We start from the raw sequence: 17,112 nt of genomic DNA on the forward strand, positions 1-17,112 counted from the left end.
AGACCTGCCGAGGTTTGGGGAGGTTTGGGGAGGCGCCCAAACCTCCCCAAAGGTCGGCAGGAGGAACGGAGACCTGCCGAGGTTTGGGGAGGTTTGGGGAGGCGCCCAAACCTCCCCAAAGGTCGGCAGGAGGAACGGAGACCTGCCGAGGTTTGGGGAGGTTTGGGGAGGCGCCCAAACCTCCCCAAAGGTCGGCAGGAGGAACTGAGACCTGCCGAGGTTTGGGGAGGTTTGGGGAGGCGCCCAAACCTCCCCAAAGGTCGGCAGGTCTGCGCGGAGGAACGGAGACCTGCCGAGGTTTGGGGAGGCGCCCAAACCTCCCCAAAGGTCGACAGGAGGAACGGAGACCTGCCGAGGTTTGGGGAGGTTTGGGGAGGCGCCCAAACCTCCCCAAAGGTCGGCAGGAGGAACAGAGACCTGCCGAGGTTTGGGGAGGCGCCCAAACCTCCCCAAAGGTCGGCAGGAGGAACTGAGACCTGCCGAGGTTTGGGGAGGTTTGGGGAGGCGCCCAAACCTCCCCAAAGGTCGGCAGGTCTGCGCGGAGGAACGGAGACCTGCCGAGGTTTGGGGAGGCGCCCAAACCTCCCCAAAGGTCGGCAGGAGGAACGGAGACCTGCCGAGGTTTGGGGAGGTTTGGGGAGGCGCCCAAACCTCCCCAAAGGTCGGCAGGAGGAACGGAGACCTGCCGAGGTTTGGGGAGGTTTGGGGAGGCGCCCAAACCTCCCCAAAGGTCGGCAGGAGGAACGGAGACCTGCCGAGGTTTGGGGAGGTTTGGGGAGGCGCTCAAACCTCCCCAAACGTCGGCAGGTCTGCGCGGAGGAACGGAGACCTGCCGAGGTTTGGGGAGGTTTGGGGAGGCGCCCAAACCTCCCCAAAGGTCGGCAGGAGGAACGGAGACCTGCCGAGGTTTGGGGAGGTTTGGGGAGGCGCCCAAACCTCCCCAAAGGTCGGCAGGAGGAACGGAGACCTGCCGAGGTTTGGGGAGGTTTGGGGAGGTGCGCGCGCACCTCCCCAAACCTCCCCAAACTTCGGCAGGTCTCCGGACGGCGGCGGCTTGGGAGAGGTGCGCGCGATCCTGGAAGCACCGAAGCCTCGGCCGCGCGCAAGTCCTCGGTAAGCTCCGGGCGGTCACTTGCTTCGCGTCTCCTGAGGGAAGGGGGGGCGACTGGAGCGGGCGTGTTTCCTCGCCTGCTGGGCGCCGCGATTTGCCCGGGGAACGCGCGGGCCCCGAATGGCAGCGTGGAGCGAGGAAGCGGACAGCCAGGGCTTCCCCGAGAGCCGCGGCCACACAGGGTATTCCTGTGTATTCAGGCTTGCAAAATGGCGGATCGAGCCTCTGCTGGCGGCAGAGGCTTGCAGAACGGCGGATCGGCTTATACTCGAGTCAATAACTTTTTCCAGTTTTTGGGGGTGAAATTGGGGGTCTCGGCTTATACTCGAGTCGGCTTATACTCAAGTATATACGGTAAGTGATTATGGCATACCAACCACAAGAAAAGTCCCTGTGTACTACCTGAATTTCTTCGCCTCCAAATACAGGTTTTTTTCATGTGGAAAGTTTGCTTTTGAGAAGTATCATGCACATATACATAATAACATTTTTATGAGATATGTAACTCTGAAAAGAGAATACTTTTGTAGGCATAGCTAATTTTTTTTAATGTCTGTGGGGTAGTTTTTTACTTTTAAAGTGTTGTGGCGGTTTTCACAACACTTTAAAAAAATAAATATAAAGTGGGGAGGAAGAAAGAATTCTAAATTTGGAAGTGATAAAAAATAAAATAGAAGTTTAAGTTATGTCCCTGTTCTCCACACCTCCTTATCGGTCATTGATGTGTCTGTAGCTAAATAGGACATTATATGCATCATATTAGCTTTTAATAAAAAGGTGGACAGTGAAATAATGCAAAAGGCGTAATGATAAAAAAAGGACTCTTGTGGCACTATTGGTGTTAAGAATAACTTAGAAAAAGACAGAGTATCACTCCTCTGTAACAAAAATAGTAAAATTCTTATTCACTAGTCTAATTGAGCCTGTTAAGCACCCCAAAGGCCCAAGATTAGTATCTGATTCTTGGATCCACCCTACTTTGCCTTACAGTATGTTATCTTGCAGCACGACAGGTTTTCCAGTGGTCAAGGCCTTTCTCTTTCTCCCCTTTCTTCCTTTAAGGCCAAAAAACAAACAAAAAAGAAACAGGAGCTGGAGAAGCAACAGGCAGAGAAGGAACTCTCCAAGCTGGAAGCTGCCTTGATGGATCCCAAGCGACAGCCGCAGACAGCGGATGACTTTGACCGCTTGGTCCTCAGCAATCCTGACAGCTCCATCCTTTGGTTGCAATTCATGGCTTTTCATCTCCAAGCGACAGAGATAGAAAAAGCTAGAGCTGTTGCAGAAAGGGCACTAAAAACAATCTCCTTTAGGTGACTTTTGTTATTTGTTGTTCTTCAGTTTCCTTGGTAACCGTTCGTATCCATACTATATTTTATGCTTGGTTGGATCTTAAAATAAGATACTTGCCGGGCAAAGGGAACACGCAACTTTTCTCTCTTGCCTTTCTCCAAATACAGGAGTAATCAGTGTAAACTAGCCACAAACAAATTGAGGGGAATAGCAACATCCAAAGCAAAATGAAGAGCTTTGTTTGGTCTTTGTATTGAGTGTTGTCTTCTTTCTTCTTCAGAGAGGAACAAGAAAAGCTAAATGTGTGGGTTGCTTTGCTAAACCTGGAGAACATGTATGGCACAGAGGAAGGACTGATGAAAGTTTTTGAAAGAGCAGTCCAGTACAATGAGCCTCTGAAGGTATTTCAGCAGTTGGCAGACATCTACAGCGCCTCTGAGAAACATAAGGTGATGCCAATTAACAGCAGCATGATAAAGAGAACTTTTACTCATCTCCCTGTGTGTGACAGGAAGAATATTTGTTTGATTTCAAGAAAGACTGCACCTATACTGGTCTAGCTTGTCCTAAACTTCCTTTCACATTTTGGACTTGTGGATGTTGCCTCTGTTTGGAGCAGCAGATGGCTTATCTCTGTGTGGCTCTTTTTAGTGCCAAATTATTGCTGTTCTCTGGCTTATTGAATGCAAAATGCACTCTAGGACCTATGAAATCTATATTCTTAAAATTGCAGAATTGGCAGTTAATGATGAGGAAGCAGGACATGTAGTTGTATAGTAAGCTTGTGCTCAGTGAAGCACCTCATTGAATAAGGTACACAGGCTTAATGTATATTTTTTATTTTTGTAAATATGAGAGAAGATTTCCTCTTCAACTCTTTAGTACTGAATTTAGAATTTTTGGTCAGATTATAGAACAGCAGTTAGCATTCTGAACGTATGTTGAATCATTAAAGAATATTATAGTATAGAACTTTTAAGACTTAAAAAAACCAGAAGACAGCTGTTTTCACACCGTGTTTGTTTAGCTTCAACCCTACATAAATATCTAAATCTAGCATAAAAATAGCTACTACTCATTTCTATCATTATTGGAAAATAGGGTAAGAAATTTAGGGTACTGATATTTGTGAAAGAAAGAACTAGAATGTCCTTTGTAATTTAGGAACAACATAAATAAAAATGTTTTGCATATTTAGGATGATGTTTTTTTATCCTGTCTCCTGATCTATTCAGGAAGCTGATGACCTATACAACACAATGCTGAAACGCTTCCGTCAAGAAAGGTCTGTTTGGATAAAGTACACCACTTTTCTTCTGAAACGTGGTTTGGTGGAGGCAGCTCACAGACTTATGCCACGGGCACTGAAATGCTTGCCAGACAAAGAGCGTAAGAGTTACTTGATTTCCTCCTTTCTTAAATAATGATGTCTATTTCTTTCGCATTGGACTTTGCTTTAGACTAGACTAGAGCAGATTAATATCTGTGTTATCTGTATTGTTTTATTAAAGAGTTTTACAAAAAATTTTTTACAAAACATATCCCCAAAACCCACCCGCCCCAAACCACCCCCCTCCCCCCCCACTTCCCAGAGCTGAATACAGGGTCATAAATATAGTAAACATATTCTAACTAAAATTATCCATTATAAAATTAACCAAAATCATAATGTGCTTTAACTCCCCTTTAACATTGATACATTCAAATTGTTAAAAACATAATAATAATAACTTAAACAAAAAATATAATCAATACTAATACTAAAGTTAATAAAAATCTAAAATCTACTCATAAGCTAAATGGAACTTTTTAGTCCCATGTTTATTCTGAATATAATCTATCCATCTCCTCCAAACTGAAATATATCTTTCTTGCGAATGATCCTTCAAATAAGCAGAAATCTTAGACATTTCTGCAAGATTCAATACCTTAAGTACCCATTCTTCTATAGTAGGCAAACTATCCTTCTTCCAATATTGTCCCACCAGTAACCGTGCTGCTGTTATCAAGTTCAACATCAAATTGATTTCTTTAGTATCACAATCTACCACAATACCCAATAAAAACAATTGTGGAGAAAACTTTATCTTTCTCTTAAAAATCTTTTGAATGTTCCACCAAATTTTAATCCAAAAAGCTTTTATATTTCTGCAAGTCCACCACATATGAAAATAAGTAGCATCTAAACTACCACATCTCCAGCATTTAGACTGTAGGTTAGGATACATGTTAGACAACTTTTTGGGATCCAAATGCCATCTATAAAACATTTTATAAAAATTTTCTCTTAAATTTTGAGCCTGAGTAAATTTAAGATTTCTGACCCAGATTACCTCCCAGGTATCCAACGGAATTGGTTCCTGTATGTTTTGTGCCCACTTTATCATACAATCTTTAACTAATTCCGTTTCCGAGTCCAATTCAATTAAAACATTATATATCCTCTTTATATGTGCACGATTTAAATCTCTAATTTGTTTTACTAAGTTTTCATCTGTAATTGTAATACCAACCTTCTGATCCAGCTTCCACCTAGCTTTCAGTTGGGTGTATTGGAACCGAGAGTAACTTATGTTTTCTTGTTTTAACTCATCTAATGATTTAAGTTGCCAATTATTCCCTTCCAATCTAAGTAATTCCTTATAGGAAAACATATCCAAACTCACTCCCATAGATACACCTTCTATCGCGTGTCCGGGAATTCCCCAAATCGGTATTTTATAATTTAACTTATAATAATAATTTTTCCAGACACGCAACAAAGCACTTCTAAGAATATGAGATTTAAAAGCCTTGTCTACCTTTTTATCATAAAGCAAATATGCATGCCATCCATATACCAAATCCCAACCCTCAAGGTGGAGTATTCTTTTATTAGTTAAGTTAAGCCAATCGCTAACCCATGTCATGACCACCGCATCATAATACAATTTCAAGTTAGGCACCTTGAGTCCCCCTCTTTCCCTAGCATCTTGTTATCTGTATTGTAACAATTCATATATTTGTCTCTTTCAGTCATTTTCTTCCATTTCCATGAGTTTTTTTAACCTCCATTGCTTAATAAATATATTATTTTTTCTTTCATCCCAATACACAGAACCAGATTCAGTATTACAAAGGACAATGCACATTTTACAACAGACTAGACCTCTGTGTCTTGTTTGCTAATCTGCTCTGAAAATTCTTTTAATGAGGATGTAGCTAACAATATATTTCTAAATAATAGATACATCTTCAAATTTTAGGCAGAAGTAATGACTGGTGGAAAGTATCCTTTAAATTGCTTCTTTTTTTTGTTGCAGATGTGGATGTGATTTCAAAGCTGGCACAGTTAGAGTTTCAGTTTGGTGATGTAGAACATGGCAAGGCCCTGTTTGAGAATATTCTGAGCACATACCCCAAACGTACAGACATCTGGTCAGTGTACATAGATGTAATGATAAAACATGGCAGCCAAAAAGAGGTCCGGTGAGTACTAGCATGTGCAGGGAGGTTAGGATTATTAATTTCCAGCAAAGATGCAAATGCAAGCTTGGGAAACTAAAGCTTAAAACTAAAACTAACAGGGTGGCTTGATTTTGGCAAAGAAATGTTATAAGATTTATATTGAGAAGCCTAAAGGATTTTCTCCAGTGTCTCATATAGGATGTGTTTTGTATAGGAGAAAATCAGCTAACAATTTTAGTTATTTTAAATAGAAAAGGTTCATAAAATATCAGATTAAAACTGTTTTTTATTTTGGGTTTTTCACAGGGATATTTTTGAAAGAGTGATTCACCTAAACGTAACAGCAAAGAAGATGAAGTTTTTCTTTAAACGCTATCTGGACTATGAGAAGAAGTATGGCACTGTGGAAACAATCCAGGCTGTGAAGGCAGCAGCATTGGAATATGTGGAATCCAAGAACAGTCTTGCTGAGAGCTAACCTTTGCGGTAGACAGATTTCGGGGTTTTGCTTTCAAACCCAGTATGTTGAGAAGGGAAGCGGATATGACTCATCTGTAGTAAGAAAAGCCATCCGGCTTTTTTGCATTTCCCAATGAGCTCAATAACAGATTGGACTAGCCAGGACCAGAGATTAACAGTGTAAGTGATATAAATGTTTTACACCTTTTATATCCCCCCCAAATTTAAATAAAATAATTATACTTGTAGCCTTATTTGACTTGGATTCTTTTTAAAGTATACAATTAACAATTGGGAGAAAGCAACCAACTGCTTGGTTACGGTAGTAAATAAATTGTTCTTCCCTCTCTAAAATGTTTTGTATTTTATCTAGGCATAGTGTTAGAAGATAATAACAGCACTGTTTTCTAAGCATTGTATGAAATATTTTCAAGGTTTAAGGACTAAATTAAAAGGCTGTTGTCTGCAGGAGCAAAGTTCTCCAATTCCATTTAATTAGCCTCATCATCGTAGCTTAAGTATAAAGTACTCAGTTTTTATTTTATAAGCCCTGTCCTGTTCTATATCTGCAATTCACAGAATTCTGATCTTCTGTAACTATCTTAAAAAAATATCAATGTTAGAGCAATATACAAATAGTTTCTAATAATTAGCAGCTTCTATACATTTTCCATCTGTCGTTTTACATTCCAGTGTTCCTGATTCATTCTAGAAGACTATAATCCTTGTCAAAATATTGTCAGTGTCATGTGATTTGCATAGTAATAGTGCAAATGCCATGCACTGCCGGGAAAATAGCCATAATTTGTTCTTTTGCACTTATACCATTAAGTGACAGTCATGCATCTTGGAGGAAAACAGCAGGGCATGTATATTTTGGTATGGGATATTTGAATAGATTCTTATTCATTTATTTTATGTCCTGCTTTTTCTTCAGTAATTAAAGGCTGTGTACATAACATGGCCTTCCAGTTTTGCCTGCATCGACAATCCTATAAAGTTGGTTCCGTTTAGAGTTACTGGCTCAAAACTATCCATTGAATTTGTATCCCTGAGGTGGGGGTCTCCCCAATTCTAACCCAATATTCGACCAATATACCTCTATTGGTTCTGCCTTGCCATCCAGTTCTGTAGTTTTTCATATTTTAGTCACTGATAATCCCACATATATCTTGTGAATATCTTAAAGGCCAAAGTAACTAGTAACTATTAGGATTTCTAGCCTTTAGCAGTATTAAGACTGAAACAACAAATCAACTTTTCAGTGTTTAAAATTTTACCTTCATTAACAAATTGATCAAATGTATACAGAAAAGAAAGATCTTAAAGACCAAGAGAAGTTAGAACAGATTTTACAAATAAAATATTTTGCCAACTTAGTGTGGCTTTTGTCTTTAGCAACCACATTTACAAATGAAACACAAAAGAATTAGGAGAAATTTTTCTCTTTCACCTGAAAAGGACATAATGTCTATTTTTAGCAATATTTCAGGCTGATTTAAAGATACAGTTAGTCCTCGATGTATAACTATAATTGAGTCCAGAATTATGATGCTAAGTCGTGTTGGTTGTTAAGTGACTCACCGTGTGATTGTGCCCAATTTTACAACCTTTTTGTGGCAGTGGCTAAGCAAATACCGCAATAACTAAGCAAATGTGGTCATTAAGTAAACATGGCGATCATTAAGCAAACCCATTTTAGCCAATGAGCATCTCTTTTGCTGGAAACCAGAAATAAATACCAGTTTCTGGCAAAACAAATAAATAAAAAATGGGTAAAACATAGTTGCATGACGGCAGGACACCACAAACAGTTGTAGATGTGGGCTGATTGCCGAACATCCCAAATAAGATCTGTTACCACAGAGAGGGCCCCAGCCATCAAAATCTCTAACCCAAATCATAAGTAACCCTGGGGAGCTCTGTTGTAACTCTGAATAGTTGCCAAGTCATAAATCAAGGACCATATGTGATTGTCAATTGGCATATTTTCTGAAATTACACATTGGTGAACAACTTTCTGTTCGATCGGACAGATATTTGGAAAAAAATTATCTCTCCCTCCATATTACTTGGCACCAGCCTGTTAAACTGTAATCTTATATAAGAATATATCCCACTGAGCTTCATAGGCCTTATTTTTGATGAGACAGCACCAATAGGTTTGTATCACCTGTGACATAATTTATTTGAAATCTTACCAGCTATATATTTTCTGAGAGTTTAGTCAAAGTATAAAATCAATTCTTGGATGCTTTCCAGCATATCTGTCCAAGTGCTCAAAATGATTTTTTTCCCTAAGCTTGTAGAACAGCTATTGAGTAGATGCGGTCATATGCAGCCCTTATAGATTTGAAGGCAGCATTTCATTCAAATCCCTGTGAATGATTATAGTGGAAATTGGAAGCCTCTAATGTTGACTTCCTGGGAGAGGCAGCAAAGGCTGTAAAGAGCTCCTCCAAAAGTAAAAGTTTTATTTTATTTTATTTTTATTTTAACTTTTTAACCTCTTTTAATATTGTATTTTAACCTACCGCTTTTTAACTTTTTAAACCCATTTTTAACTCATTTTAACCTTTTAAACCATAGTTTTAAACTTATTTTTAAACCTGTTTTAACAAACCTGAATGGGGAAAAGAAGGAAGAGACAGCACTCTGCAGCAGAAAGTATATCCAAGCCTTTGAAGCAGCAGAAAATGGAGGATTATATTGCAAACAGACAGTCTTCTCCAGTAAGTAACTCATTCACAGGCACCTTATCAGATAAATTTAATTTATGTGACTCATTGGAATGGGACTTACAAACCGAACTGGAGAGCAGACAGCGTGTGGAGTTGTCCTCCTCCCTCTCGGAGAATGGCTTCCCTCCTTGGAATCCGGCAACAGCCTTTTTTACACAGGAGGGAGATGTAGCAAATTTGAAGGGGGAAAATGTGACAGACTTCCTCTCTAGACAATGTTTGCTTAGAGCTCAAACTGTAAACTCAATATATAATCTCTTGTCAATTGTCATAAATAAGGTCGACTGCCTGAAAGAATCTTTTGCAAAGTTTGTTAGGAGCCACTCAAATACCGTAGAAGGACCTGGGAGGATAACCTTGGACAGACATGGGATGGCTAACTCAGAAAATGAAACTAGAGAAGGACCTTGTTCTCCTCCCAAAAATTTGAACACCTACAGAGAAAACAATCAGGCAAAGGTCTAAGAGATGACCAATATAACTACAGTCTGCAAACTAACCAGGTTACTTTGCAAATTTATGACAAGAGAGTAAATAGAGGGCGTTGGAGCAATAGAGAAGCTATTAGGCTGTCCCTGAGCCAGCTGCTCCGCTGTGAATTCACTTTGATAGATCTACTACATGCAGAGTGGCTGCCAGCCAGAACACAATGTATGAGAATTCTCCTATCATTCAAGCAGCCCACAATTCCCTCCATGCTCTTCAGAATGAAGCCCTTTCTGAGCCTCTTCTCAATATTTCCAATAAGGGTCTTTTGCTCAGAAAAAGTGTGCCCACTCCTGAAACAGCATCACCAAGAGAGAACTGTTGCTAAAATCTAGGCTGCAACAGCCCTCACACTACTAAGCCTGAGGCTGCTGCAACTGAACTGACCCTGAGAAAGCAAATAAGCAATATACGAACTGTGTTACCCACAGCTGCAGGAACTGCTGAGGATGTGCCAGAGGAAATGTTGATTGACCTATTCAGTGCATTGCCAGAACCTGAGCAAGTTAGCATCATTCAAAGATTGGATGACCTAAAAGAGGCACTGACAACAACTCAATCTACAGCAAAGCCTCTATTTAATTTGGCTCCACTAACCACGCAACCTTGTGACAAGATATTTAATCAACAATCTGCCTTTACCTCAACAGTAAAAAAAGGTGTTGTCACACAGGCTGAGAGTGGGGTAACTGCACTGACTGACCCAGCCTCTGAGAAACAACTGAAAGACAAAGGGCTTTATCACACAGTGCCCCCTAAGCTGACAAACACTAAGGACATAATCCAGCTTATCCAGCTTCATCCTCATTTGATTTAGAAGTTCCCACAACATCTTTCTATAAGATGAACCCTCAGCCATGCCCCTCCAAAAATGGACATAAATCTACATTTATAGACTTAAGCCAGAGTACCTGCCCATTGGAAAAAAAATCATTCTTGGAGCAAGAGCAGAGGCACACTGGCAACCGAGATATAGAGGAGCAACAACAAGTTCTGCAATCCATGAGGAGAAATATCGAACCTCACAACAACTGTGTTTATATGGGAAGCTTAGATGATATTGACCCAGCTCCAATGTCAAGTTGACATCTGACATTTTTACCATCTAGCCAATCAACCAAGTCAGACCACCTTGCCTCTGAGAACCCCATACAGTTGATGACCTGGAACATAGCTGGCTGGAAAGGGATGGTTGATAGTGGACGAATGAGCTTTCTCTCTAGATTTGACGTAATAGCCTTTCAAGAAACCTGGCTAACCGAAGTGGACGAACCAGTACAATTGCCAGGCTTTCAGGGATGGGCCTCCCCAGCCCTAAAAACAAAGAACAAAGGGAGACCCTCTGGTGGGCTATGCATTCTTATAAAGCAAGAGTTGCAATGGCAGGGAGAGAAATTATATAACGAAGATAAGTATCCGTACTTTCTAGCTGTCAAATTTGAATATGACCAGTTTGAGTTAATATTGGTAAATGTGTACATCCTCCAAGCACATCCCAGCACTATAATTTTGAATATTGGATGGGCTTGGAAGTTATCTTAGAAGATATATCTATACTGTACCCTCAGTCCATAGTGGTATTATTAGGAGATCTGAACGCTAGACTGGGTCCCTCTCTGTATGAGCTTGCCCAGAAGAAGGGAATCCCAGGGGAGTTCTTTGATAACCATCCTCAGTGGCTCTCGAGAGACTGTAAAAGTAATGCCGGTGGCCTGCTCCTAGTCTCCTTAATTTTTAAGGGTAATCTCCAAATTTTGGGAGGTAAGGACAAGAATTATACATACCCTTATACATACCACTCAGCCAATTCAAGTAGTGTACTGGATCTCTTTTGTGTGTCTAGAGATAAGGCTGACCTCTTCTCAGAGGTCACAGTACACCTTAGTGACAATAGCGACCATCAGCCTGTAAGTGTGATATTGCGAGGCCGCTCAGATTTAAGACCCATATAACATGGCTGCCAGATGGCTCACCAAAAAGGTAAAGCTGACCCAAAATAAAAGGTTAATTTGGGCCAAAGTTGATACTAAGGCAATATTAGAATGCCTTAAAACAGAGAATGCTACTAAGTGGGCTAGAACAATACAGTCATCTACTACTGACGATGTCAGCCTTCAATGCATTCTCCAATCTTTGTAACATACTGAAAAAACACCTAACAGCTAAACCTACTACAAAAAGAGCCCAAGTGGGTAGACCTTGCTGGTTTGATCCTGATTGCCAGCGACAGAAAAAGAAATTGAAGGCAGCCATGAGGCTTGCCCAGAGGAATCCTACTGCCCATATACAAGCTAAGATGCTACACACAAGAAGGGAATATAAAAAAAAACTATATCATTAAAGAAAAAACGTTTTGCCATTTCAATCTGGTCAGAACTTGAGTTGGCTGCCACTATTATTTTGGCACTCTGTAGCAGGTATCCTGAAGGAACGGAGATTTGCATTTGACATACCAATCTCTGCCGCGGACTGGGAGAATTATTATCAGTGCTTGTTTGCCCCCACCGAACCGGTAAACAAATTATTTTTAAACAGTGATTTGGTAAATCCTAGAACTCTCCCCCCTTGGCCACCAGTCTCAGAAAAGGAGATACAGTCCATCATTAAAAGCTTAAAGAGCAATAAAGCCCCAGGCGAGGATTTTTTACCAGCAGAATTATTTAAGAAATTTCCCAACTGGTGGGGCCCTGTATAAGCAGGTCTTTTTACACACATAAATAACACCTGCCATATACCAGATGGGTGTAAGATGGCAATAGTTGTCCCCATATATAAAAAAGGGAATAAAAAGGATCCTAGTAATTATAGGCCCATCAGCCTGATTGACATTGTAGCAAAAATATATGCTAGGTACCTTTTGAACAGAATTGAAATCTGGGTAGAGGAAAACAACATCCTCACAGAAGAACAAGCTGATAACTGCTTTGTCTTGAACCATCTAATTGCCAACTATGCCTATAAGAGGAGACCCCTGTTTGCTGCTTTTATAGACCTTACAGCAGCATTTGATATGGTAAATAGAGACGTACCATGGAGTAAATTGACATCTCTTAAAATAGAACCCAGACTCCTGGCTTTGATTAAAGCCCTTTACACAAGTACCTGTTTGAGGGTGCGGTATGGGGTTAATGGGGCCCTGACTAACAGGATTCACACAAATAAAGGGAGAAGGCAAAGTTGTATCCTGGCCCCATTATTATTTAATTTATACATCAATGACTTGCCAGGGTTAATGAAGGATACCATGGTACACATGCCGATGATCCTAAATACTTACTGTAACAGCTTGCTTTATGCTGATGATATGATTTTATTATCATACTTACAAGTAGGATTACGTAGGCTATTAAGAAGATTCAGCTCTTATTGCCAGGATAACTCCCTAATCATTAGCAAATCTAAATCGAAAATAATGGTGTTTGGAAGAAACCATCAGAGACATAAGTGGCAATTAGATGGTGAACCAATTGAGCAGGTTAATAGCTTTGTATATTTGGGAGTAACTTTTTCCAAGACTGGATCTTGGGCCTGCCATCATCAATGGAGTACATTTAGAGCAAAAGCCCGTTTGAATTTATTGCCCAGGGTCCCTAGCTCCATTACTCAAGGTTTATAAGGCTAAGGTTACGACAATGCTCTTGTATGGAACAGAAATTTGGGGTCTTTACTCAACCACAGTTTTAGAACAAACACAGTCCCAGCATCTGAGATGTATTTTGGGTGTAGATCCAAGAACATCTGCTGCAGCAGTTAGAGCTGAATTGGGAATTCATACAATTCAGGCATTATCTAAAATTAGAGCTTATAACTACTGGTGCAAAGTTAATGAAATGGAGACTGATAGACTCCCCAAATTATGCCTACTAGAGCAAATAAAACTACAATCACAAATCTCCTGGATCACCAACTAACAAATTTTGTAAGAAGCTGTGGCCTTCCTGTTTCTTGCGTAACAGGAGAACAATCTAAAAAAAGAGTTGCCCAAAGAATTAAGGATATAGCACAAACTGATATAGCTATCCTTAGTAAGGTGAGTAACTTGAAATGGCTGAGTAAATACAAATGTACTTTTCAAGTGGACAGTTATTTGAAGTTACAACTCCCAAAACATCTTAGGGAGATATTTACGTGAGCGAGATTCGAACAGCTTGACACAATGGTCAGATATGGGAGATTTCATGCTATACCGTACAATGAGCGTCTGCATTTGCGGAGCGGCAGAGGTAGAGGACCTGGCTCACATCCTATTTGACTGTTGTCTGTATAAGAGGGTGAGAGACAGGTATCTTGGTCTATATACCAAACGAATGACCCATTGGGATCCCCATATCAAAATAACTTATGTCCGGTCAGAACTTGAAAATAACATTTAACGTAGCACAGTATTTAAACAAAATGATCCAGTTAAGATCTGCATATGTGGGACTGATTGGGGTAGATTGCAAGGGTGACTCCGAAATATAATGTTATCATATTTTATCTACATCTTAAATTTGTATTTTATTACTATTTTATCTTAAATTGTATTTTATTTTAATTCCATTTTAAATTGTATTTTATCAAATTCCATTTTGGATTGCTTTGGGGTTATTTTATTTTTCGTTTTTTAACTTTTCTGGGGGTTTTTAGTGTTGTATTTATATTGTTTTTAACTAGGGCAATTTGTTTAATCTTATTTTAATGTTTGTATTCGCTATTTTATTCTGCCCTGTGAACCGCCCTGAGTCCTCAGGGAGAAGGGCGGTATATAAATGTTATTAAATTAAAATTAAATTAAATTATCAAGTTTTGATGACGGTTTGTTGCTGGAACTTTGCACTTTGGTATGGCCCAAGGGCTAATCAATAAAGTTGTTATTGAGTAGATGCAGGTAGTCCTTGACATATGACCACAATTGAGCCCAACATTTCTGTTGCTAAGTGAGAGAGTTATTAAGTGAGTTTTGTCCCATTTTACAACCTTTCTTGCCACAATTATTAAGTTAGTAACACGGTTGTTAAGGGAGTCTGGCTTCCTGATTGACTTTGCTTGTCAGAATATCGCAAAAAATGATCATATGACCCTGGGACATTGCAACCATCATAAAGCGTCTGAATTTTGATCATATAACCATGGGGAGGCTGGAACAGTCATAAGTGTGAAAAACAGTCATAAATCACTTTTTTCAGTGCCGTTGTAAATTTGAACAGTCACTAAACAAATAATTGTAAATTGAGGACTACCTGTATTAGGTAGCTAGAAAGGCTGTTTCCTGGCTATCAGGATTAGAGCTGTTTCCCATTACATTTTTGGCCCACTTATGGAGGCGGCTATAGAGAGGGTAGCCATTATTCTCTCGATAGATGTAGACTCCAGTGATGGCATCCCACTGTGACCTGGGCTGAATATTTTGCACATTATATGCTTGGATCAGTTCCTGTTCCTCTTTATCTAAATGTACAAAGCCAAAGAAGTTTTTGACGACATTGGCAGCCACAACCTTGGAATGTACCTCAGCTGTCCGTTGGAACAGCCTAGCTTCACTAGAGCGGTATTGGTTCCAGTAGGCCTCTTGGCGGTAGCTGAGTGGTGAGCAGCAATGCTTTAGGCACTTGGTGATGAACACAAGAACTGCAACCACACCAATGAGCATCCATCCAAAGAGCTGAAGGGAAAGAGAAAATATAGGCAGAACACGGCTTGGCTTGGTTTGATTTTTGATGTTAAAAAAAGGCTACCTTTATTTCTTTGAAGTAAAAATTGGACTCTAAAATATAATTGAAACTCTGATGCAGCCAGGTTCAGTTACATTTGTAAGTGGATAATAGTAAAACCATTAATTGTAGTAGAACTTCATTTTTTTCCATCTTGAGGATTTTTATGGATTAAATTTCTGGAAACAATCAGTTTTGTTTGAGTGGACTTCCATGCAACCAACTGATTCCACAGTTTCCTGCGCACTCTCACACTTGCTTTGGAGGCTACTAAGATTTAGGAGATATTCTTACAAACGACATTAAAAACATTTACTGAAATAAAGATGTTCAGATAAATAACTATATTTGTATGGCAATGAAGAATAGGATCTACCAAACGATCCTGCTTAAGCAGGATTTTGCAAGGGATATGCTACTGAGAATTTTTATTGTTATGCTTTGGTTTTTATTGTGGGCTGGGCAAACAGACAGTTTTTGTTACTCCTTGCATTTTGATGACTTGTTTCTAGCATGCTATGTTCTTAATCTGAATTGGTGAGTATTGGAGTTCATGTTTGGATTTTGCTTTCTGATTATTTATACTACAGTCATACATCGGTACTCAACTGCTTCAAAACTTGTCATATTTAGTATTCTGCTTTTTGAAGCAGAAATCTTGTCCCACTGTTCATCTTTCTCCCAACAGTCGACATGCAAGGAAGACGTTGCTGATATCGGCTGCCTCATGACTCCCTATTTCTTCTGGCAGAAATAGCAGGTTATGTGGTAAGTCATGTGGTTTTCTCGGTCTTCGTCGGTTTTAATATTCGGCATGTCTTCTAGAATGAATTACCAATGAAGACCGAGGTACCACTGTATATGGATAATATACGTATATTATATATTTGTAAATTTAATATTTTGTATGAATAAATACATTACCTGTGACTCGTATCTTAATCGTCTTATAACTTCATCCTTAAAACGCGTCATGTTGGCTGGCTGATCGTCACAAGGAAACCTGGCTAGGATATCTGGTCCGTAGCCAGGTGGAAAATGATCCAGGGAAGTGGGATCCATGAATTCACTTAAGGCACAGACATAGGCTTCTCCACGAAGCAGTGAGATCACAGACCATGTGACCGGAGCCACTGCAGCTCTTCCCATGACAGATCCAAAGATCAAGAAGTTGGCTGCTGCAGAAAAGTTCTTGGTTCCTCGCTTGTGACACTCAGCCACTAAGTTCCAAGTGTGGTTGTTCCAGATTATACCAATAACAAACAAGGCCAGAGCAGGCACTCCTATGGCAGCCAGACCGTAGATGTAATTCCGAGTTGGGGAACAGGGACAATGGAAGGCAACCACCGAGAACAGTTCCTGGCTTCCAACGGTACCCAGAGCCACCAAACCATTGAAAATCATCACATCTTTACTTTTAAAGAAGAGTGAAAGAAAGCGGAAATTTTCAGCAATAAGAGCAGCCATTTTATTTTGGTTCAATTGGAGCTTTTGGTATTTTGATGCAGTGAAGAGATGTCTACAGAAATAATAATTGTTGGTCTTTTCACCTCTTCATTTACTGTAAAAATAGAACCATCACTAACAATTGTGCATTTAAAAGTATATGCTTGTCGAAGATCACTAGGCATTCACATATATTTTAACTATATATCTTTTAATAAGTAAACTAAACAGCTTATGAACCTTGTATTATAAAATAATGCATCAGTTTACAATTCCTGCAGGTAATATCATTCAGCACAGTTCTCACATATTAAATATCCTAAAAACAGCTAAAATTTAAGGAAAAAACCTTGTAAATATTAATTATATAAGAATTTATGCAACTTCAATGTACAATATGACTCTAAATGGTTATACATTTTATCACATGATATAG

The 17,112-nt window shown here is 39.8% G+C and overlaps 2 protein-coding genes across 4 annotated transcripts in view; one reads left to right on the forward strand and one right to left on the reverse strand.

The window, feature by feature from the left end:
* Positions 1-6,664, forward strand: part of PDCD11 (programmed cell death 11) — a 44,630-nt gene extending 37,966 nt beyond the window's left edge. For 2 of the 3 annotated variants that reach the window (XM_081328180.1, XM_081328181.1), the window contains exons 32-36: positions 2,174-2,424; positions 2,685-2,853; positions 3,640-3,793; positions 5,707-5,872; positions 6,158-6,664. In XM_081328180.1, coding sequence (XP_081184306.1) covers positions 2,174-2,424; positions 2,685-2,853; positions 3,640-3,793; positions 5,707-5,872; positions 6,158-6,329 — 912 coding nt within the window. In that variant the 3' untranslated portion in view covers positions 6,330-6,664. The remainder of the gene's footprint in view (positions 1-2,173; positions 2,425-2,684; positions 2,854-3,639; positions 3,794-5,706; positions 5,873-6,157) is intronic. The other variant, XM_081328182.1, reaches the window with a different exon arrangement.
* An 8,019-nt stretch (positions 6,665-14,683) lies between these two features.
* Positions 14,684-16,697, reverse strand: CALHM2 (calcium homeostasis modulator family member 2; the record flags this gene model as incomplete). The annotated part of the gene is made up of 2 exons (XM_081328183.1): positions 14,684-15,181; positions 16,155-16,697. The coding sequence occupies 2 exons, from the start codon at positions 16,695-16,697 to the stop codon at positions 14,765-14,767; spliced, it is 960 nt and encodes a 319-aa protein (XP_081184309.1). The 3' UTR covers positions 14,684-14,764.
* Positions 16,698-17,112: the final 415 nt, after the last annotated feature.

Source organism: Vipera berus, assembly GCF_964194415.1.
Source record: "Vipera berus genome assembly, chromosome: 5".
NCBI lineage: Eukaryota > Metazoa > Chordata > Lepidosauria > Squamata > Viperidae > Vipera > Vipera berus.